This window comes from Pimephales promelas, chromosome 4, assembly GCF_988280905.1.
Source record: "Pimephales promelas chromosome 4, fPimPro1.hap1.1, whole genome shotgun sequence".
In the NCBI taxonomy this organism is placed as follows: domain Eukaryota; kingdom Metazoa; phylum Chordata; class Actinopteri; order Cypriniformes; family Leuciscidae; genus Pimephales; species Pimephales promelas.
In genome coordinates this window covers 16,351,273-16,376,024 of record NC_142772.1, presented here as the reverse complement: position 1 = coordinate 16,376,024, position 24,752 = coordinate 16,351,273, and the positions used below count along the sequence as shown (strand labels likewise).

Genomic DNA, 24,752 nt, shown 5'->3' with positions numbered 1-24,752 from the left:
CTTATTTTGGCTTATTTTAGAATGCTCTAAATTACAGTTTTTCCCATTCATTTCTATGGGTGCCCATTTTTGACCCAAATACAAGATTGAGGGTTTTTTTTTTTTTTTTTCACCCACTTAACATTGTAGAATTGACTGTGTGTCAAAAATCTGTGTGTTCAGGAGGCAAACTTAGCCAAGTCTTATACCGCTCAGATCAAGGGAAGTATTTTTTTTAAAAATAAATCAAAACTATTTTGCCCAAATTTGTCCAGAATACGGTTTTAGGGTTAAACAGGATGATACTGATATGAAAAGAAGATATTGTAAAGAATGTTTATCACCAAACAGTTTTGGTGCCCATTGACTTCTATTAGATGGACAAAAAAAACAACGACAATGAAATCTGATGAAAACCTGGTCAAATTAATTAAATCTGATAGATTTCTGTTCCTCCACTGAAAGTCCAGATAACAAAAAATTTGAGGATCCATAAACAACATAAAAGCATCCTAAAACTAATCCATATTTATTTATTTTATTCATTTGTGTGAGATCCAATGAGGTTTTAGTGTGTGATGCCCACATGAGTTTCTGTGTTTACCATAAGTGGTGTGCTATATGTATGAGTTTAAATGTGAATAAAAGCCTATATAAACCTGTTTATCATATAAAGCGATTGTATCTCTTCACAAGACTTTGATTAAAGCGCATGATTCATATAGATCCATTTTCAATTGACTTTTGAGATTTGGTTATCTGGACTTTCAATGGAAGGACAGAAACCACCATAAAATCTTGATTTGTTGATTTGACTTAAAACATGTCCGAATTAAAATTTTTGGGTGAATTATGCGTTTAATGTTAACCCTGGTTTGCCCACATCCTCCTCTCATTCTTCTCTGTTTTACTGTCTCGTGCTGTAGCTGGGGTTGCAGGAATGCTGGCTGCACAAGGTTAATGGCGGCATGGTGTTGCTCAGTTTCTTCTTGTTCCGCATCGCACTCTTCCCCTACATGTACTGGGCCTACGGCTCCCACTACGGCATCCCCCTCTACAAGGTTCCCTTCCATCTGCCGCTCTCCACCAACCTGGGCAACCTCTGCATCCTATCGCCGCAGGTCTACTGGTTCGTCCTTCTCTGCCGTAAAGGCTTCCGACTCTACAAGCGTCAGCGGGATGCTCAGAACCAGGTCTCTCCCCTGTCCTCGCCCGAGCCTCTCTCGGATATCTACAAGGCTGATTAGTCTTCATCTAAAACAAACAATCAACCAACCAACGTCACAGCTCAAGGCTACGGCACTGCATCTACTACTGTTACAGTACAACCAAGACTTCATGTTAGACATACCCTTATTGCTTCTCTTCTCTGCTTTACTCCATTCCACGCACACTCTCACATTTACATGTTTGACCGTTACAATGCCCACTCTACTGGATTTACTGCAGTGAACTCCAGGGAACATCTTTTAGGTCAGTTATCGTGGGCCAAGACCCTCTCTTCCTTCTCTGATTGAAGTATCTGTTACAGTTTGGACTGATGTCTTTAAATGTAATTGGAATTATGTGTTACTTTTTTGTTTTTCTTTTTAGAAATTCTGCCCCTGTGTGCTTAGAGTACAAAAATACACTGGTTTAATAGAGGGGAATTATTATGTGAGCGGCACAGCCATCAGTATAATAAATTCATCAGATTAGTCCCACAGTATTTCAGGTCACATCCGAACAACTTTTCACATCACTTCCCACTCGGCGCAAAGCTCCGATCACATGGTAAGCATTTCCATGGCTGCAGTGCTGCTGTTCTTGTTTACAGCTCATTAGAGTTCTGTGAACGTGTATGTGCACACACATACACTGCCCTGCTGTGACTGTTTACACTCCTCTAACACACACCGCCCCACACATGCTCTGGAGGCTGCTAATGAATTCTGCTTCGCTTCTGCGGGCCTTTTGAGAATCATCCTCCCATCCACATGGGGGTAGTAGAGAGTTGGTCTTTGTTTAAATTAGGGATGGGCAACTTCGATCCTGGAGGGCCTCTGTCCTGCAGAGTTTATCTCAAACCCTGATTAAAAAAAAAAAAAAAAAAAACTCGCCTGCTGGCAGTTTTTATTATTATTTTTATTTTTTGTAATCTGTAAGACATTGATTGGCTTGCTTGGGGGTGTTTGATTAGGGCTAGTTGCCCTCTGAGAACAAAGTTGCCCATCCCTGGTTTAAATGGGAGACACAGGACTCAAGTCTATGGGGGATGGGGTCTTTGCAGGGTACAAAGAGTGAGCACATAACGCTTGGCATATCTTTTAGGCCACATTATGCCCAAAGGCATCTCCAGGCAGAGTCAAAGCAATAACACAGGGGGCTTCAAAGCCAGGGATTGTGGGTAATCGGATGGCTCATGTGAACACATGGGCAAGGATAGAAAAGTTGCAAGCCACCTACTCTGATAACTGATCTTTGTATATCCAAAGGGCACAATACTTGGTTCTTATGGTCTTGGAAAGATGATGTTTATGATTTTCATAGTAATCTTTAAAATTCACAATTTCAGTAGTTATTGTTTTTTTTTTTGTTATGCTCAGCTCTTTGGAGGAATATTGTTTTTGGCTATAAATCACTTTTTATGATTGCTGTCTACTAAATAATTTCTAGAAAATGATATCCAGTAATCATGGAAAAAGTCCGAAATTTGCTGGTCAAAAGATGTGGGAACTCGTAATAGTGTCGTGTTTGTGAGTGTGAAGTGTGAAATGCTCTTGACTTGGGGCATGAATTTTCTATGAATCTTTCTATTAACTGAGCCTACAGTTTGATTTGTAGATAAACAATTGTATTTATTTCTATATTTTTGAATAGTGCAGTATAAATGGGCGATTTTCTGTTGCTTAGGATATTTTTTAGGGATAATCTGTGGCACATGAGAGCTTGTGTAAGTGTAGCAAGGAACTCCGAAGCCTTTGTTTCAGGGCTTTTAACATAACCTGCAGCATCTTTCATGATACATTTAGTGAATGCTGGGTGGCGTATGAATGCAACTAACAGTTCTAGGTTCCATTAAGCATTTTCATAAGTGCAGAACTGTCAGATTAAAATGTTGCTCAGTACGTACACATGCACTCTTGTTTAGTGTGTTTCTAAGACAAACTGGGCCTAAAGGTTGCCTTTAGCAAGTGTGTTTGTGTGCGAGAGACAGGAAGAAGACTTATATAACAGTGTGTTTAAGCACCCAGCTCATTCTTTAGGAGGTTGAACGGGGTCTGAAAGAGAGAGAATGCATGTTTTGCTCTCCATTTCTAAAGCTTTAGTACTTTTCAAAACTAACTATGCAGTCTTTCAAGCTGCTGCTTCTTGTCTATGGCAACACTATGCTTTCTTTAGTTTTGCTTAGGTAGGATGCATCTGGCAGTTGAGTTGGCCATATTAATCATAATGCATGTTTTGTTTCATGTTTTTTTTTTTTTCCAGTAGTATATCATGTCAATGGTTTTCTCAGTTGAAGTGTAGTCTGTTACAGTACGTTTTTCTAAATTTTCAAATTATTCACCCTTTCATTTTCAGAATAGACTGTCTATTATATATACACTAAATGGCCGAAAGCATGTGGACACCCAACGAGCATTTAAAAATCAAATCAATGGGCATTAATTAGGAGTTTGTCATTCCTTTGCTGCTATAACATCTTACATTCTTCCCAAACCGTCGAACAAAGTTGTATGCACACAATTATGTTAAATGTCATTGTATGGTGTTGATCTATTGTTAATTATGAAAGGGATGTCCACAAATTTTTGGCCGTGTAGTGTAATCCTAGAATATATGAACAGGTTTGTTTTGAAATGCATGGAGCATGACCATAAAACACTAAATGTACTGTCCAACAGGTTTATTTATGCCACACTTAACCTTTAAATCATAGTGCAGTGTATGATGCTGATAATTTTTTCTTAATTTTTTTTTTTTTTAAATAATAATACAATTCTAGTGTCTTCAAGGCCTCCTCTCTCAGCTCAGGGTTTGATGAAGACGTTATAGTTTATCAATTATTGTTTAGAGATGAAAGATGAGACTGTGATTAAAAAGGATTTACATAAGACACATTTATAATTGAAACTATCTTTTCCAACACTTTTGGGGTTTGTTAGACCAAAGATTCTTAGGCACTTTTTATAGACAAGTGACATGTAGCTAAACTGTCTGAGACTCCACATCATTTCCCTTTCCTTGCTCAATATCCGCAGAGGGGCAGATCTCTACAGGACTGGCTGATAGTTCAGGCAAAATGACTGGAATTTCTCTTACTGGAATATTTGGCTAAGTTTATGCTGTTTTACTGTAAATTACAAACTGGATGAATCTGATGAAAACGGGTCCAGATCATATTTCACCCCCAAAAGCCCTTTTTTCTTTTCAAAAGTTCACAAAGATAGTATGAGAATTTGTCATGTTTAATTGCCATAAAAGAAAATAGAAAAGGCTTAATGGTCATGAAATAGACAAAACATTTTCTGAAATATACGATCCGGACATGCTTTAAACGGGTTTTGTGAGAAGGACAGAAGTTGAGAAATAAGATGTTCAGGAATCTTATCAGCTGCTCTGATTCTTTAATACATATCAAAACTAGACTGGGCTCTTGCTGGTTTGATGGGTGCTTTGTTTGGAGCTTTGTAGTTTCCTGTAAATGGATGTCACAGAGGACTGGATGAAGGCAAATATATGCATAAAAGTCTGAGGATAGAAATTTAGCTATATTGAATATCTATAAAAGTTTTGTTTTCCCCCCAAATCATGCGTTGTCTGGAATATCGTAAAACACAGTGCCTTGTATTAAAGTTGTGTGTGATATTGACACAAGCTCAGTGCACAGCAGCCCTGGGCAGGTGGTGTTTTAGGTTGTGACTGTCTCTTCTCATAATTTTGTTCATTAGTACATTACACAAAAATAAGAAAAATCTCAGCATCATCAGGCACAGTGTACTGTACACTTTAACCCTTTATGCTAGTAGGTTTTATTTTGTTTTTGAATGAATTGTTACAGCTAACTTTGTCCTTAAAACATGCTAAGTCTTAAAATTGTTTTAAGTGAGGTTCTGTTTGCTTGCCGTGTTGTCTTTATATTTGCACTCTTAGAGTTGATTTAAAGAAAATCTAAACTCTAAAGGTCTATAATGTGACCCAGTTTTCTGAACTGCATCCATTCCTCATGAAACAGACATGATTCAACAATGCATTGGCTCAATCTTACACCGGTTTAAATCCATGTCACACATCTGCTCGGTTTTGATTTTTGGTTGCATCTCCAAACTCAATTCAGCATTATAAACTCTTATTTAGAGGCCAGTGGGAAAGGACAATTTTCAGAGAACTGGGAAGTCGCCAGAAAGCATGTTTGCATTATCTGTTTCCTGCTGAGGAAATCTCATTTCCTTGCTATGTCAGCTTGACCTCAAAGCATGATTTCATTGTGGTTTCCTAATGCACAACCTTTAGCACTCCCTGCCTATCACATTTTGATTTTCACACACATATATTATATCAGATGTCATATAAATATATAGTTTTCTGTTTGTTTGTAGGATGACATTTTAAGAACTCTCCTTTTAGAAAGGGGATACAGAGTGAAACTAATATAAACACTTGATTGAGCTTATTTTCTTGAAACTTGTAAAATCCAAACACCACTTTGGAGAAAATAAATCTGATTTGGTGAATTCTTTTAAACTGAGCTGCCTTTGTTTACTAAGAAGCTGCGTGTTAACATTTCACTGATACACAACATAACACAGGCAACAAGTGAAAAAAAAAATCAAAAGAATTTATGACCTATTACATTATGAACATTTTTTTTAATTTTTAAGGTAACACTACACATTTTATCTTGCTTCGCTCAGAGGATCAACCAGCACAACGCATGACATTTCCAATACAATTATGTACAAATAATATCCTAGGAGGTTGTCAGATCATCAGATGGCCTGAGACAGAAAGGTCGAGACATTCCTTAGATTGTACGAAACTTCTGCTCGGCTTTGTTGTCCTATTGGTCCGCTCAGGCAACCTAATCTCTTCTGGTGGGATGGGACACCTCTTGAGTGGTGGCAGAGAGGAAGATTGCACAATGTCTTCCAATATACTGTGAGGAATACACAACAGTACATGGTAACAGTCCTGAAGCTGATGTTCATCTGAGATAGTATTCAATAGCAGCAGAAAAAGCAGCAAAACCTCCACAGCCCAGAACTCCAGCTTTAAGACCAGCTAGTGAAGAGAGGAACAGCTTGTTTATTTAGTCCACAATTACCACACATCTGAATCCTTTCTATTCTTTAAACCCAAGGTCAAAAATTACCTCTGAACCCAATGGCACCTCCTGTGACACATCCACTGTACACTGCATTTTTCCAGTCAGATTTCCCACGATGCTAGAAGAGAGAAATAAATCCATTCTTTACACAGAAGATCGGTACTGAAAACATCCTACAAGGAATGGATGAGTAGAAAGACCACTCAAATACAGAACCACTTGGTGGCGCCATTAATCCATATTAAACAGCAATGTTTAGAAACAAGTGAGTTGATGTTATAACATTTCATTCAGTCTACATCAGCATATAAAATATGACAGATTTTATAACAGGTACTGTTCTAAAATAAGTCATCTTGCGACGCAGCCTATGAAATGAGACTGATCGAAAGTGGAAGTTTGAATATGCAAGGCATTTTGGGAAGTGAAACACTAAATAACTGGTTGTTTTTAGACCGTGAATTTATTTTGCATGTATAAAAAATTAATAATCATGTAAAACATACATTTTACATTTACAAATATAATACAAATGTGTGCTATTTCACATGCAACAAAATGTTTCAATCAGCAGTAATAAATTAGAAAATTCTTCCAAGGACTTAAAGGAGAACTCTAGCGAACAATGAACCTTTGGTCTAATAAAACATCGGTACCTAGTCAATCGTTCTCTGAGTTTTGTTTTCTTGATAATCGAATGTAAAGAGTTTTATCTCTAAAAACTGTTTAGCGTATAATGCTAGTAATGGGGGCATTGACTAAGTAAAAATAAATCGCTAGTTTATACCACTAACAAGGCTCAAAATAGCCTCACACTCACACAGTAACATAATGAGGCTCCATACATGCAAAACGAAGCATTAAGAACTTTGTAAGTGTACAGACCGTACAGAAGAAGATACTTTATGAAGACAGTTCACTTCGTGTATACAGGAAGGAGCCATCTTAAAAATAGTCTCGATAAGTCGATCCCCGAACGCCGTTCATACAGTTCAGAAGTTCGCTAAACTTCATACAGTTCAGATCACTCAGCACGACGTTCGTGGTTTGACTTATCGAGACTATTTTTAAGATGGCTCCTGTCCGTATACGCGAAGTGAACTGTCTTCATAAAGTATCTTCTTATTAAACGGTCTGTACACTTACAAAGTTCTCAATGCTTCGTTTTGCATGTATGGAGCCTCATTTTGTTACTCCATTAGTGTGGGGCTATTTTGAGCCTTTTTGGTGGTATAAACCAGCGATTTCTTTTTACTTTGTCAATGCCCCCATTACTAGCATTATACGCTAAACAGTTTTTAGAGATAAAACTCTTTACATTCGATTATCATGAAAACAAATCTCAGAGAACGGTTGACTATGTACCGATGTTTTATTAGACCAAAGGTTCATTGTTCGCTGGAGTTCTCCTTTAAAAGTGGTCACCATGTGAAAAAGTGTGTTGATTTAGTCTCAACCTCAGGGGCCTATACCATGAAGCCGGTTTAGGTGGCTAGCCAGCTATGTTTCAGTTAAGTTTGTGCCAACCCTGGGTTTTAGGTACCATGAAAGTGGTTTGGCTTTTAGCAGTGTTCATCGCCATAGTAACTTACACTCCACGGCTAACCTGGTCCGGGGCAGGTTATGTTCCAGGTAAGAGGTTGCAAAATAAACTTGGACCAATCAGCTGTGAGCAAAGTGACACATGTATGACGTGATAGTCACTCCACAGCAAATGATTTTAAAAGACAAAATCATCATTTTAGTAAATAAATGTGTATGATTTAGAGATTATTTCTGTAATTATTATACCCTAAAACGATCTCACATGTACAATTTCAGTTCATCAATTATTATTACATGGATTTTAAAAGAACGTATATAAAGGTAACATAAATATGCTTTAGAATCAATAAATTAAGCTATAAAATGATCCCTATAAAAGCATCCCTAAACTTAACCGTCACTGGGGTTAATGGCATTTATGACTGGAGATTTTTCCACACGCGGAATGACGCGGACGTTAATGGCGTAGACATATACGCATACACGCGGATAGCTCAAAATGCGTAGAGATAACACGCCACCTGACTCGAAAGTGGCGTATATGTTTACGCAAAAGTCATGATGTCATGTTGTAATTTCAATGAGTTTTGAATGAGTTTCACTCTTTCTCAGCATGTGATTGGCTGTTCGCAACTGATGTCACACCTAAACTCAGGATCAAAGCCTGGGTTGACGGAGAAAGTTGATGATCAGCTTCATGGTACCAACAAGGCCTGGTTGGATTGGTTTGGTTTCGTCAACTCGAAACGAATCCTGCAACCCTGAGTTTGTTCAACTACCATCATGGTACAGGCCCCAGATGTCATGCCCACGGACCATTGGCTGAACATCGGATGCACAAGGCATTCAAAATGGTAAAAACTTAAACTGTGATTGGCTGCTTTTACACATCAATCAGACAGCCTCTTGGGTTGTTCTTAGCAAATAAAAGTTTCCTTTTATTCCTTTAAAAAAACATTTTGATGTCAGTCTGAAGGTCTCTACGTGAGAGAGACTAGAGTTTATTTGATAAGAGAAAAAGGAGATGACACGATGGAATGTAATCGGACAGACAAAATAAGACAATGGAACTTACTGATTCTATGAGACACTCCGTGCATGAAAACATTGCACCCACAATGGCAAAGTTTTTAGCATATGACATTCCTCTCTGCCCCATGTCTTTCAGAACCTCCCTTGCTGTGGGGGTCCTTAAGGGGTCTTTGGGATCAAGACCAACATTAGAGTCAATTCCGGCTGTGAAGACACCAAAAGCTCCTCCCAACACAAACCCTAAAAGAGAGAGAAATGTTGATTTAGAGCTGTTGATTTTGATTCTGATTTAAATATTGAGATCACAAAACCCCTTACATTTGAATTACCATCCACATAAGAATTATTAACATATTGAGACACTCAATAAATATTGCAATATAGTATTTGGTTTTACTTTACTCAAGTATTTTAATATTAACATTCCACAGTATGATCTATACTTGAGCCTATACTGTGTTCATTGACAAATTGTTGAACTGTCAAACATGACAACACACTTATTTGATCAGTAAACTATGCCAGTGTAAAACGTGTTAAATGTCTATCATTGAAATACCTCCGACACATGCAATGAGTGATTTAAACGCGCAGCTCTCCATTCCCCTCTCGATCATCTTCTCCTCTTCTGTTTTCCGAGGACTCGGTAAAGCACCCATAACGGTCGGGTTCAAGTCTTTAATCTGTCTTTTGGCACCAATAAGGTGATCCAAAAGAAGACTATACTGTAGTGGAGCATTTTCCGCAGATAAAACAGTTGCCGATTGACATGTGGCAACCGAGAGTGATGCATCCGTGCTTTCTGTGGGCGCAGCCATGTTAAAACCAAGCATGTTTCAGTCACGTTACGAGAAGGTTAAACAAGAGCACATTCGTCAATAGTTATTCGAAAAACGACCAAATAACATAAATCACACAGCTTGGTCCCAGATATACTCAAAATAACATGTGTGTTCTCCATGCAACATTTACATAGTCATTTCTAATAATAATAATGATAATAATATTTGGATTTGCAGATTCGACAGAAAGGGAGGTGACCTTTGCATTGGCACTGACTCCTGAGACGCTCAGAATATTTTATATAACGATAATAATACAAGCTTTTTTTATCTTCTGAATTTTAAAATTATTTAATTTTCTTAAAGCTATTTCAACGTTGTTTACTAAAGATACTTTGAACGATATTATTATTTCCCTACATCTTCTATAAACAAAGAAGCAAAATATGAAATACGTATTCAATTTATATATATGAGTGTGTGTGTGTGTGTGTGTGAGAGAGAGACCATTTAAGATATAAACAACACTGGCCCAGAAACACTTCCTGTTTCAGTTTGTAACTGTTTTCTTTATTTCACATGTTGTAAATCTTCTAGTAGCTGTGCCAAGCAAAAATGTTGTTGAAATATTTTGCCCCGTTGCTTTTACTCTCTATCTATGGGCTTCTCTCATAGACAGTAAAAGGCTTCTCCCTCGATATGCCTCCATGTCCCCCTGATTGCCTCATAGACAGTAAAAGATTGCCTGTGAGCTTCTCCTTCTGTCTACACGTTAATTGTCTTAAAAACTGATTTGTGTGGAACTTTAGTGGAACTAAAGGTGTGAGAATAAACACGAAATGCACGTGATCATTGTCATGCGGTAAATCCGGCGAATCGTGGAACAGCTGTGTCATCAACAGAGCTTGTGCAGCCACTCTTGAGAAGCTGAGCTGGCTGAGTCCTCCTTGCTACTCATAGACATATACACTAGACCTCACATTGGGGTTCTAAGCATGCGTCAAAACCGCCGCCATCTTGGAACAGGGGTCTTGTCATATGAAGTAGCTAGGTAACGCTGCTATCTCTGCTTTTACTTCGAATTCATTGATGGTGGCGGACTTTTGTGCAGCGTATGATGTTCACGGATGAAATCTGAACTAGGAAGAATGTTTTTTAAAAAAAATATATAAAAAAATTTCTTTCTGGAATCAATGATAAATACATGTCTGACCATTGGAACAAACCAAAAAAACAAGAAAAATCGCATTCATGATGATTTATCATGATGGTGATTTTATTTCCGTTAGACCTGTGTCTACTACATTGACGCTCATGCATTAAAATGGAGGGGCTCCCCTGTTTCAAGATGGCGGCACCATTGACGCATTCGTTCCAATGAACTCCCGTAGCCAAGGTGAGGTCTAGTGTATATGTCTATGCTGGCTACTCTCGAATCGCTCTCACGTTACTTTGATAGCATACGTCACAGTCATGTGGAGTCAGCGCTGCATCAAGTCGGACAAAATTTTACTGGCATGCACTGTTTCAAGTCAGCCACTGATGAGTCTGCACAGAGCTGCATGAAGTCGAACAAACCTAAACTCTCACACATTTACCTGTGTCAGCTGTGTTGTCGATGCCTTGAGAGAAAAGAAAGTGGAGAGCGCAAAAGCATAGACATAATAAATACATATAGACCCATTGGCCGCTTTGGAGTGTTCCTCTGATAGTTTTTTATTGTGGAAAAAGAATTTTCTGTGATTGACTCGATTTTAGAAATAACAAAGATAACTGATGGATCCTTTAACTATGGTAATACATTATGGTACAACTATAGTGCACTGCAAATAGTAAATATAAGATAATGTTAGAAGTAATAGTAAATAGTTTAGTCAATAAAATAAACAAACAGTATGCAGCACATAAAATTGTAATGAAAAGGCTATATAAAATATAGGCTATATAAAATAAAATGACACAACCCTGTCTATTTTTGTTAAATTTCAGTTTTATTGATCAGTGAGAGACATTATAACAGTTTATAACAGCCTAAATGTATAATAAGTAATAAAAGACATTAGACATTATAACAGCCTAAATGCATAATAAGTAATAAAAGACAAGAAATAATGAAAACTATTCAGACACAGTAGGATCCAAATATAGTTATAAAACTTAACTTTGCCCTCTGCCAAAACGATTTGCCAGGGAACAAATGATACGATTAATGAGACCAAAGATCGTCCGTTAGATATACACAAGACGAATTATACTAGACTAGAGAGATTAGAGCCAGCGGCAAACGTCAGAAGCACTAGCCGAGGAAAGGCTGTTCCAGGCGGGGTGCAGAGCGCTGAGACCCCGGTAAAGGCCTGAATATTAATTACAACTCCGAAAATGTCAGATCAAATTTTTAAATAGGCGCTATCTTTATAAATAAACCACAGATTTGAACTTTAGTGACACAACATTTAGTGACACAACATTTAGTGACACAATAACAGTAGTATTTTTACATTTCACGGCTTCTCTCGTCTATCTATGCGTGAAATACGGAAGCCCTGAACCGCAAGGTGAGAAAATAAAAGAAAACTTATCTTGTTATTTCGACTTAATAAGTCGTTATAATGACATAATATCTCATTATAACGTCATAATATCTCGTTATAACATCATAATATCTCACTATAACGACAAGTCGTTATTTCGAAATAATTTCTCGTTATTTCGACATAATTTCTCGTTATTACGACATAATATCTCGTTATTACGACAAAATATCTTGTTATTTCGACATAATATCTCGTTATTTTGACATAATAAGTCGTTATTTTCGACATAAATATCTCGTTATTTCGACATAATAAGGGGTGATTCTAATATGCATTAAAGGAGCATTTCACCCACTTCAACATTAATCTTTATTGAAAGTGGATCATATATGTAGTCGAAATGTAAAAGAATTTTTGAATTTGGTGCCCTAGCTCTTGACCGAGAAAAGACAGAGAAAATAACCAAGGGGCGCATTTGTATCAGCGATTAATGCGGTGGAGTTTGATTCTCCAAGGTTGTAACTTAGAGATTAAGCACATTCGAGGACGTGACAATGTAGTTGCAGATGCATTGTCTCGTGCTTGATGGAAATGAGTTAAATAAATTGGGATCAGAGATTTAAATGTATATTTGTTGTACTTAATTTCTTTTCCTTTCTCCTGTTCAGCAGGTTTTGGAGACCCTGCGGCCTGCGAGTTTGTAGATGTTTATGGATGATTTTTCCTTTGTTGACTGAAACCCCAATTTATTTTCTTTAAGGGTGGGGGTGTTACGTGGTTTAGCGTTGGGGACCCTGTTTGTGCTGTTCTTGTTTGTTTTTGTTGTTCTCTGTTTCCTGCCTCATAGGTCACGTGACGTCTCGCCGGTTGCGAGTGGGCGGGGCCGATGGCTTTAAAAGGACGGAGATTCACATCCGCTCTCTCTCTCAATGGGTTTAGACCTCGCTCTCCCTCTGGTGCGGTGGGACGCCGTGCTCTCTACCATGTCCTCTTCTCGCCGTCGTTGCTCATGTCGGAGCGGATGCTGTTCTAAAAGCGCCATGGGCTCCGCCAATGTTGCCTTTGAGCTAGAGGGTGTCAAAGGATCGGTGTAAATAGACCATGCACTAACCCCAGTACCTGGCCTGACATTTGTGTGGGTGCTATGACGAAGTCGTTTATTTTTGTTTTGAGTTGGTGGTATTGGTGACGGGTTTTTCACTTATTTAGTCTAAGATTATTTTAGAGCAGCAGTCAGTGGACCCGGAAGACTCACTGCGAACTTGTCTTTGTTTTGAACGGGAGGCAGACAAGAGTGTTGGATCCGGTAGATATCAGTGAGCAGGGTTTTTCTTTCTGTTTGCTTTATGTTTATTTTACCACCAGACTTTGTTACCGTCCTACCTGTCATTCTTGTTAACCACTGACAATAAATTATTTTTATATTGTCAACGAACGTTTCTGTGGATTTTTATATGTTATGATGTCCCCGATTAAATTCAGTTAGGGGGCACGTAACAGTAAGACACCAACTCCTACAATGCACCACGTTACACAGCTCCACAAGCCAGACCCACTAATCCGGAACTGCGCGCACATCAGAGAAATCACTCTTCCGTTTACAACAGAGACATCACTCTTCCATTAACAAGGCTAACATTAGCTGTCACCAGAGTTTGAAATTCATTTCACACAAAATTTCTAGTTAGTTGGCTGTGGCAAGCAGGACGATTGAAGGCGAGGGACGTAAGAGGACGGCGTGCCGCACAAGGCCGGTGGCGTGAATGATAATGAAAGACACCGCGCGCCGGTCTCGCGTCTCTCATGGAGGAGTGAAAGCATACAATGAGGAGCGACAATGGCAGATCAAGAGAGAAACAGGCCTGATTTTATGATGTTTTTTGTTTCTGTTGTGTGTAACATTACAGGAGTCGTCAATGAGGGGCTGCTGGCATATACTTTTGTTTTGTATTTGTTCATTTTACTATTAAAATGTTTAAATGTTCGCCGGTTCCCGCCTCCTTCTTCCCACAACAACAAACCCCATTAACGTTGTGAATTACTCCTCGTTTGTACTTATTTCTTTATGGTGAATTACTGCATGATACCTAGATGTTCAGTCAGGCCAAACTAAGATGGTTCACATCACAACACAAACGTCCGTGTGCTCGTCTGATTCAGAGCTTTCGTTCAGAAGAAACTGCCATTGTTGAAATTCTCTGCAGCAGACGGACTCCATATGTGTTCGTAGTTCACTGCGAGAGCACATACACAGCAGTCCGCCTCAGCTCGAGTCAGTCTGGGCTCCTTGACTGCGACAGGCAGCCGTCTCCGGTTCCTCCATCAGCCTCAGCTGCTCTTCAATATATTGCGGCTCATAAAGATAGCCACGAACATCAGATTCGAGCAGCAGACTTTCAAAATACTTTTCTTCCATATGATGTTTAGTTTCTTCCATCATTATCATTCTTCCTATCTCCACAGCGCTTGTTAGCTTAGCTTCCAAACAAGATGGCTAATATTGATTCAGTATCTGCAAGTGAAGTCCCACCCACTGATCTGTAATAGGCTGTAGGGTGAGTGGGTCCCACACCCTTCAATAATAATGAGCTAATGTTTGTAGTTTATACACTTTTTAATGAAATATGACTTCCTGCTTATTATGACGCAAAATGACGATTTTTACGTCACAATAAGCAGGAAGTAAAACACTTAAATCATTATTTCTCCCATCTCAGAGGAAAATAAGGGAATAAACCATGACCATTAAAAATATGACTGGGTTTCTAAAGATACAAAGATTAAAGGAGAACTCCGGCGATGAACCTTCGGTCTAATAAAACATTGGTACATAGTCAACCGTTCTCTGAGATTTGTTTTCATGATAATCGAATGTAAAGAGTTTTATCTCTAAAAACTGTTTAGCGTATAATGCTAGTACTGGGGGCATTGAGTAAGTAAAAAGAAATCGCTAGTTTATATCACTAACAAGGCTCAAAATAGCCCCACACTCACACAGTAACATAATAAGGCTCCATACATACAAAACGAAGCATTGAGAACTTTGTAAGTGTACAGACCGTTTAATAAGAAGATACTTTATGAAGACAGTTCACTTCGTGTATACAGACAGAAGCCATCTTAAAAAATAGTCTCGATAAGTCAAACCACGAACGTCGTGCTGAGTGATCTGAACTCTATGAAGTTCAACGAACTTCTGAACTGTATGAACGGCGTTCGGGGATCGACTTATCGAGACTATTTTTTAAGATGGCTCCTTCCTGTATACGCGAAGTGAACTGTCTTCATAAAGTATCTTCTTATTAAACGGTCTGTACACTTACAAAGTTCTCAATGCTTCGTTTTGTATGTGTAATGACTCACGGGACACGGAAGAATCCATTTGCAGCTTTATTATAAACAGAGTCGTACAGGCAGGGTCAAGACGAGGCAGACAGAGCAACACAGGCAGAGCGAAGGGATAATCCAGATAACAGGCAGAGTTCGGGGCAGGCAGCAATAATCACAATCCAAAGACAGTCCAAGATCAGGCCAGGCAGATAACACTCGTAGAATAATCCAACAGTCCAAAGTCAAAACCAGAAAACCAGAAACAGGGAATAACGCTCAGAAATGATCACCGGGGCAAATCAAGACTTCGCAAAGGTGTGTGTGTGAAGGTGGCTTTTATGTGTGTGCTAATGCGGTGCAGGTGTGTGACGCAATCAGTCCCAGGTAAGAGGTGTGATGGGAATTTGAGTTTATGTCCAATGATCAATACTCCGGTGAAGGCTCCCTCTGGTGGCGGAGAGGAGGCGGAGCGGGAGCCTCCACTGTAACAGAGCCCCCCCCCTGCGAGCGGCTCCTGACGCGAGGAGGCAATTGTCGTCGGGGTCTACCACGGGGTCGAGGGGCCGGTTTCTCCGGGTAAGTCCTATGGAACTCTTCCGTGAGAGTGGGGTCCAGGATATCTCTTGAACTGACCCAGGACTGCTCCTCCGGACCGTACCCCTCCCAGTCGACCAGATACTGGAGATTGTTACCCCTACGCCTGGAGTCCAGTAACTTATGTACCCGGTACGCCTCCTCGCCATCGACCAGAATGGGTGGAGGGCTCTGAGAAGCGGTCCCTCCCTCCGCTTCTCCCCTCGGACCACCAGCGGGTTTCAGCAGAGAAACATGAAAAGTAGGAGAAATACGGTAGTTAGCGGGCAGGTCTAATCGGAATGAAACTGGTGAAATCTGTCTAATAATTTGGAAGGGACCAACATACCTGGGACTGAGTTTGCGACATGGAAGTCTGAGTCTTAGGTCTCTGGTGGACAGCCAAACCCATTGGCCGATCTGGTATTCTGGAGCGGGGCGACGGTGACGATTGGCCTGATGTTCTTGACGTCTGACGGCGTGCCTTAGGTGAGTATGTGCCTGATCCCAGACCTCCTCGCTCTTGTGTAGCCACTCTGTGACAGATGGAAGTTCTGTGGGTTCGCCGGACCAGGGGAAGAGAGGAGGTTGGAAGCCGAGGATGCATTTGAAGGGTGTGATGCCAGTTGCGGGTTTAATCAGAGAGTTCTGAGCATATTCCGCCCAGAACAGGTATCTGCTCCAATCTTGTTGATGTTGTTGACAGTAGGTTCGTAGGAAGCGGATGACATCCTGGTTCAAGCGCTCGGTTTGTCCGTTGGATTGTGGATGATACCCGGAGGTGAGACTGATGTTTACATTAAGATTTTTGAAGAAGGCAGTCCAAACTCGAGACGTGAACTGTGGTCCCCTATCGGACACGATGTCTTCGGGTAATCCATAAAATCTGAATACTTGATTGCACAGGAGTTCTGCAGTTTCGAAGGCAGTGGGGAGCTTAGTGAGAGGGATCAAACGACAAGCTTTCGAGAATCGATCAACTATGGTGAGAATTGTGGTGTAACCTTGAGAATTGGGGAGGTCGGTGATGAAATCGACAGCGATGTGGGACCAGGGTCGTTGTGGAGTGGGAAGAGGACATAACAAACCAGCCGGTAATTTCCGTGGTGATTTTGAAGTTTGACAATGAGAGCAATTGTGGATGTAGTTGATGGTATCCGGGGTAAGTGTGGACCACCAGAAACGATTTTGCAGTAGTTGGATAGTGGCAGTAATACCTGGATGACCAGAGCTGGGGATAGAATGAACTTGATCGAGGAGACGGGGTCGTAGAGTTTCAGGTACGAAGAGGAGGTTAGCTGGGCATTCTGCAGGAATGGGATTTTGAAGATTGATCTGCTGGATCTCGGTGATAATATCCCACTGGACCGGAGCAACTAACAATTTCTCACCAAGAATGTTTTCGGGGTTGGGGTTCTGGGCGGTTTCTTCAGATTGTCGGGAGAGAGCATCAGCTTTTGTGTTTTTGGTTCCGGGGCGGTAGGTAACAGTGAAATTGAATCTGGTGAAGAACAATGCCCATCTGGCTTGACGAGGGTTGAGACGTTTAGCCGATCTGAGGTATTCCAGGTTCTTGTGGTCTGTAAAAATGATAAATGGTTCTGCTGTTCCCTCCAACCAATGACGCCACTCTTCCAAGGCCAACTTCATGGCTAATAGTTCACGGTTTCCCACATCGTAGTTACGTTCAGCTGGAGAGAGTTTGCGAGAGAAGAACGCACATGGGTACATCTTGGCTGAGTCTCCCTGGCGTTGAGATAGTATAGCCCCCACCCCTGTATTTGAAGCATCGACTTCAACAATGAATTGTCGTTCAGGATTCGGATGATGTAGAATGGGTGCAGTAGTGAAGCGTGTCTTTAGGTCGTGAAAGGCTTGTTGTGCTTCGGGGTTCCAGGATATGCGATGGCTGTGACGTTTGGTTAGGGCTGTTAAAGGGGCGGCTATGAGGCTGAAGTTTCTGATGAATCTCCGGTAGAAATTTGCAAATCCCAGGAATCTTTGTAGTTCTTTGATGGTTTGCGGTAATGGCCAGTCCACTACCCCCTTCACCTTTCTTTCATCCATGGCGACTCCTTCCTGACTGATGATGTATCCGAGGAAAGAGATGCTGGTTTGGTGGAATTCACACTTCTCCATTTTGGCATAGAGATGAAACTGAATTAGACGTTGGAGTACAGAACGGACATGTTGAATATGCTCTTCTAGTGAATTGGAGTAGATCAGGATGTCGTCAATGTATACAATCACCCACTTGTCCAGCATATCACGGAACACATCATTCATGAAGGCCTGGAAGACAGAAGGACTGTTGGACAATCCGAAAGGCATGACGAGATATTCATAGTGCCCACTAGTGGTGGAAAAGGCAGTCTTCCACTCATCACCCTCTCGTATGCGAATCAGGTTGTATGCATTGCGTAGATCAAGTTTGGTGTAATATTTGGCCTGACGAAGTTGTTCTAAGGCGGCTGGGACCAGAGGTAAGGGATAGCGGTATTTGACGGTGATATCATTCAAGCCTCGATAATCAATGCAGGGTCTGAGTCCTCCATCTTTCTTTTTGACGAAGAAAAACCCCGCGGCTGCTGGTGATGTAGAGGGTCGAATGAAGCCTTTTGCGAGTTCTTCTTCTATGTATTTCGTCATAGCGTCAGATTCTGGCTTTGACAATGGGAAAATTCTACCTCTGGGAGGCGTGGCACCGGGAATTAACTCTATGGCACAATCTGTTGGTCTATGTTCGGGGAGTTGTGCAGCTTTTTCCTTGCTGAAGGCTTCACTCAAATCTTCATAAACAGAAGGTAAATTCTCCGGTTCGGGCACAGAAGTATCAGATTCTGGTTCGGGACTGCATACTCGGGTGACTTTGGTCAGACAGCAGTTATTACATGCTTCACCCCAGCGAAGAATTTGACCCTCTTTCCAAGAGATGTGAGGATTGTGAGTTTGGAGCCAGGGATGTCCCAGAATGATGGAGTGATGTGGAGCGTGAATGACATAGAACTGAATACTTTCAGAGTGCAGAGATCCAATGTGCAATTGAACGTTCTCCGTTACGCGCTGAATTTTCCCCTCTCCGATGGGATGTCCATCTAGCGCCTCCACTGTCAATGAAGAAGGACACGGATTGAGTTGGATGTTGTGTTGTTCAGCAAATGTTTGAGATATGAAATTTCCCGCAGCTCCAGAGTCAATGAAAGCAGAAGTGTCAATGGATTGATTATGGATGGTTAGGCGGACTGGAATTTTGAAACTGGTAGCAGGGTTATGGGAATTCTCTCGGGTACTCACTGACTGGTTACGGTTGGAGGGTCGAACAGGGCAGGAGAGCTTCATGTGTCCAGATTGACCGCAGTACATACATAGCCGATGTTGAAATCTACGTTCACGTTCCTCTGGCGAGATATGAGTGAGTCCCAGTTGCATGGGTTCGGGATGGTTAGTGGTTACGAGTGAGGACTGAACTGGTACCCGCGGTTTACGTCTGGATCGTATCAGATTGTCGACTTGAATAACCAGAGTGATATATTCATTCAGAGTTTTCCCCTCATCTCGACAGGCTAATTCGGATTGCAGCTCATTGGTAAGTCCTCTCCTGAAAAGGGTTTTCAAAGTATCCTCCACCCAGTTTGTTTGTGCAGCCAGCGTGCGAAATGTGAGGGCATAATCAGCAGCAGTTTCTTTTCCCTGAGTGAGATTTAAGAGTTGGTCGCCAGCATCACCTTTCTCCGTGGTATGTTCAAATACTTGACGAAACTGTTGCATAAACTCTTGGAATGTAGCAAAAGTATTACCCTCTGGTCTCCAGACAGCCGTAGCCCACTCTAATGCTCTGCCGGTGAGGAGTGAACAAAGGAAAGCGATGCGACTCCTATGACTGGCGTATAGTGCTGGTTGTTGCTCCACGAAGAGTGTACATTGTAACAGGAACCCCTTGCATTTGGTTGGGGTACCGTCGAATTTATCAGGAAAAGCGAGTCTGGGATTGACTGTTGTACTCACAGTATCAGGAGGCACACTCGGTGGAGGTGGTGTAGCAGGCGTGCTAGGTATGCTACCAGCAGCGGTGCGAAGCTCCTGAAATGCCTGTACGAGCTGCTCAGTGAGGGTAGTCAGGTGGCTGAGCTGTTGCTGGTGTAGATCTAAGCGTGAAGCTTGGGATGTGAGTTCGGTGGTCAATTGCATGACGGCTGCTGGATTAGTTGGTGGCGAAGTCTTCTGTAATGACTCACGGGACACGGAAGAATCCATTTGCAGCTTTATTATAAACAGAGTCGTACAGGCAGGGTCAAGACGAGGCAGACAGAGCAACACAGGCAGAGCGAAGGGATAATCCAGATAACAGGCAGAGTTCGGGGCAGGCAGCAATAATCACAATCCAAAGACAGTCCAAGATCAGGCCAGGCAGATAACACTCGTAGAATAATCCAACAGTCCAAAGTCAAAACCAGAAAACCAGAAACAGGGAATAACGCTCAGAAATGATCACCGGGGCAAATCAAGACTTCGCAAAGGTGTGTGTGTGAAGGTGGCTTTTATGTGTGTGCTAATGCGGTGCAGGTGTGTGACGCAATCAGTCCCAGGTAAGAGGTGTGATGGGAATTTGAGTTTATGTCCAATGATCAATACTCCGGTGAAGGCTCCCTCTGGTGGCGGAGAGGAGGCGGAGCGGGAGCCTCCACTGTAACAGTATGTATGGAGCCTCATTATGTTACTGTGTAAGTGTGGGGCTATTTTGAGCCTTGTTAGTGGTATAAACTATCGATTTCTTTTTACTTACTCAATGCCATTACTAGCATTATTTACTAGAGTTCTCCTTTAATGCAAATGGGTGAAATGACCCTTTAACCATTTAAGCCCACCGGCAACTATAGTTGCCGCAGTGTATAGTTGTCATTTTCCTAGTGTAAGTATTTTTCTAGATGTTATCCCTATTGTATGTCTCAATGTCATGCAAGGAAACAACCAAATAAAGGATTTCAAGACTTCCTTCCTGTCACATGAGGCTGTCAACTTCCTACCCCTACTTCCAGGAAGCATGGCGAAGGCAAACCCTCCCAAAGAAAGCTAATATTACTAATAAGTATTTTTTGTTGACATATATAGATAATCATGAAGGTCTCTAGAATCCTCTAAACAAAACAAATCTTACAATAGATCTATAGTGTTTTGCATACTTAGTCAAAAGTCCAAGCGGCAACTATAGTTGCCGGTGGGCAAATGCCTTGTAAGTACATTTATCATGGGGAAATGGGGTATACTGTGTTAATAGGTTAATAATTCAAGGTTATTGGAATTTTACCCTTGTATGCACTGTTATTTTAGTTTTTTGCCATTTTGTGATTTGTTTTTTGTTATATATATATATATATATATATAATTTTTACTTCATTCTATTTATTTGTATTTATTTATTTTCAACTTTTTGATACACAATGCCCTGTTATGGCTGCACTTTGTTCTGCATTCTTTGTGTTTGTGGTCTCAGAGACCCCAGGCAACAAAATGTAATTTTGTAACAAATTTTGTACAAATGTAATTTGTTACATTTTATAACAAATTACATTTTTGATATATGCATACCTACATATTATGAAATCATAATTATAACAATATAAGTTACTTTTTGTCAAAATTTAGCAGTTTTTGTTTTTCAATAATGTTACTGTCACAGTCCTTCGTCAACTTCGTCATCTGCCCTTCACTTCCCAGGATCCTCTTGTCTTCACTCCTGAACTCAGCCACCTGTTCCTCGTCTTGTTCATTAGTGTCACCTGTTCTCACCTCATTATGTTTGATTTCAGCTTGTATTTAGTTTGCCTGTGTTCATTCATTCATGGTTGGTCAATGTTGAATGTTACCCTGTGTTGCGCCTGTTTATCTTCTTCTTGCCTGTTATTTGGAAGTAAAAGTTTCTTCGTTTGAATCTGGACTCCTCCTGTTCTTCTGCCTGCACCACATCGTGACAGTTACATTATGATTAGAATCAAACCTGATCAGGATGTTACAAAGATGTTCTTTCTGATTTTGAAGATGACAAATCATTTGATTCTATAACATTATTGAAAAACAGATTTTTTTTTCAGTACAAAAAAAGCCTAAACTTCGACAAAAAGTTAATTTTATTGTTATAATTGTGATTTCATAATATCTAGATATGAATACAACTGGAAAAACTTGTGAAAATATGTCTTTCATTTAGTCAAATAGCAAATCACAAATAGTGGAGCTCTGCAGCCATCATCTGGTTAAAGTGATAATTTGTTACTTTTAAAACTGCATTTTCCAAAAGATTGGCAAAAATCTTACACTAAACCATGTCAAATTATCCATGTTATCCCCATAAATGAAAGTTAGAAATGTGGGTCAAAAAGACCCCAAACAGCACACAAGGTTTAAGACAAATGGATTTGTTGTTTGTTGTGTTTTTATATTCAAGACATTATAAGCTATAGATTCCGCTTTTTTTGGGTTTGCATCAAACATTCTTCGACTTTTATACACAATAAATTTGTTTATGAATAAAGATTGATCTGTTGAAAGCAGTTATTTTGAGATAGATGTCAAATGTTCTCCTCCTATTCATATTTAACATTGATGGGGTGCATACAAGATATTTGCCCACCGGCAACTATAGTTGCCGCACATTCAAATACGATTTTCAAGAAGAAAAAAAACCTGAGGAAATAAATGCAGAACATGTTCACATAGGACATTATTAACACGACTATATGCATAAAACCATTCAGAAAAATTTGGGCACAAATGGGTTAAATGGGGATTAATTAGGTAGGAAGCTTGGTACAGGTGAGGTTATATTGACCGTTAGGTTGTATAATAAAATGCATATATACCATAGTATATACAAATAATCGTACACAAGACAGTAAATCATTTACTCAATGCATGTTCATTTATAGATCAGTAAGTCTATTATTGATTCAAAAAAGTCTGTATTAAATATTTTTCCTGTTTTCCCATTGTCTCTCTGTCTCTCGCATATGACCACATTCCTTTGGAATCTGGTCGTAAAATCCTCTTCTCAGCCCTGTAACGTGACACTGCTTAAGCCTTGGTGTTTGTGTCATTTGGGATGTTAGTTCAGGAGTTTCATAAACCTTTATTTTCATTGATATAATGAGTATGAATAATTATGTGTCTGATTGGTCCAGACCCAACATTGTGTTGAGGATTTAGGAAGTGGCATGTCTCTATATAAATTGTCTCTGACTGAAGCCACCATGAAAGAGCCTTTTGAGTGACTTTTTTGTGTGTGACAAATTTGACGACGGCCACGTAAACTTTTTCCTCAGTACATTATAACGTTCCATATTGGTTATAACGTTCCTTATAGGACTTAAGGGGGATGTTCCGTAATGGTAATCTTATGGTCACATATCAACGTTACAAAAGAGGATGTAATCAAAACGTTTTCATATGGGTCTAAGTTGGTCATATTATAACGTTCTTTATAGGGCTTTAGGGGGACGTCACGTTCCGTAATGGCAATCTTATGGTCACATAACAACGTTACAAAGAGGATGTAATCCAAACGTTAACATATGATTCTAAGTCAGTCATATTATAACGTTCCTTATAGGACTTTCGGAGGACGTTCCGTAATGGCAATCTTATGGTCACATAACAACGTTACAAAAGAGGATGTAATCCAAACGTTCTCATATGGTTCTAAGTCGGTCATATTATAACGTTCCTTATAGGACTTAAGGGGGATGTTCCGTAATGGTAATCTTATGGTCACATAACAACGTTACAAAGAGGATGGAATCAAAACGTTCTCATATGGTTCTAAGTCGGTCATATTATAACGTTCCTTATAGGACTTTAGGGGGACGTCACGTTCCGTAATACCATATGGTCACATAACAACGTTACAAAGAGGATGGAATCAAAACGTTCTCATATGGTTATAAGTCGGTCATATTATAACGTTACTTATAAGACTTAAGGGGGATGTTCCGTAATGGTAATCTTATGGTCACATATCAACGTTACAAAGAGGATGTAATCCAAACGTTAACATATGGTTCTAAGTTGGTCATATTATAACGTTCCTTATAGGACTTTCGGGGGACGTTCCGTAATGGCAATCTTATGGTCACATAACAACATTACAAAGAGGATGTAATCCAAACGTTAACATATGGTTCTAAGTCGGTCATATTATAACGTTCCTTATAGGACTAAAGGGGGATGTTCCGTAATGGTAATCTTATGGTCACGACTCCCATAACAACGTTACAAAAAGGATGGAATCAAAACGTTCTCGTATGGTTCTACGTCGGTCATATTATCACATTCCTTATATGACTTTAGAGGGACGTTCCGTAATGGTAATCTTATGGTCACATAACAACGTTACAAAGAGGATTCCCCGAAGGTTCTCCAAATAACGTCCCCAAACCCTTTAAAGAACTCCACATCATGACTGTCTGGGAACGTTTCTAGCTGGGTAGCTTACGTTAGCTTCATATACTCCTAGTGTTGTGAACTTTTTCTTCTAAAGTGTAGCAACTCAGAAGTGACCAGGAGACTTGGTTGTATCTTCAGCAAGATCCTTAATTGAGGAAAAACAAGCTGTTGGTTGCTGCAGTCCTCATCAAGTCAAGTCTTAGCCAAGTCTTACGCCTGTTTTATGCTTCTGCG

The 24,752-nt window shown here is 40.2% G+C and overlaps 2 protein-coding genes across 2 annotated transcripts in view; one reads left to right on the top strand and one right to left on the bottom strand.

Moving 5' to 3' along the window:
- tlcd3a (TLC domain containing 3A) overlaps window positions 1-5,069 on the top strand; it is a 38,386-nt gene extending 33,317 nt beyond the window's left edge. Inside the window, exon 5 of the mRNA XM_039661985.2 lies at window positions 906-5,069. Within this exon, the coding sequence (XP_039517919.1) occupies window positions 906-1,226 (321 nt within the window). The 3' untranslated portion in view covers window positions 1,227-5,069. The remainder of the gene's footprint in view (window positions 1-905) is intronic.
- Window positions 4,898-9,711, bottom strand: timm22 (translocase of inner mitochondrial membrane 22 homolog (yeast)). The gene is made up of 4 exons (XM_039661986.2): window positions 9,423-9,711; window positions 8,907-9,103; window positions 6,332-6,404; window positions 4,898-6,240 (listed from the first exon to the last, which is right to left on the bottom strand). Exons 1-4 carry the CDS (start codon window positions 9,694-9,696, stop codon window positions 6,164-6,166), a joined length of 621 nt encoding a protein of 206 aa, XP_039517920.2. The 5' UTR covers window positions 9,697-9,711; the 3' UTR covers window positions 4,898-6,163.
- Window positions 9,712-24,752: the final 15,041 nt, after the last annotated feature.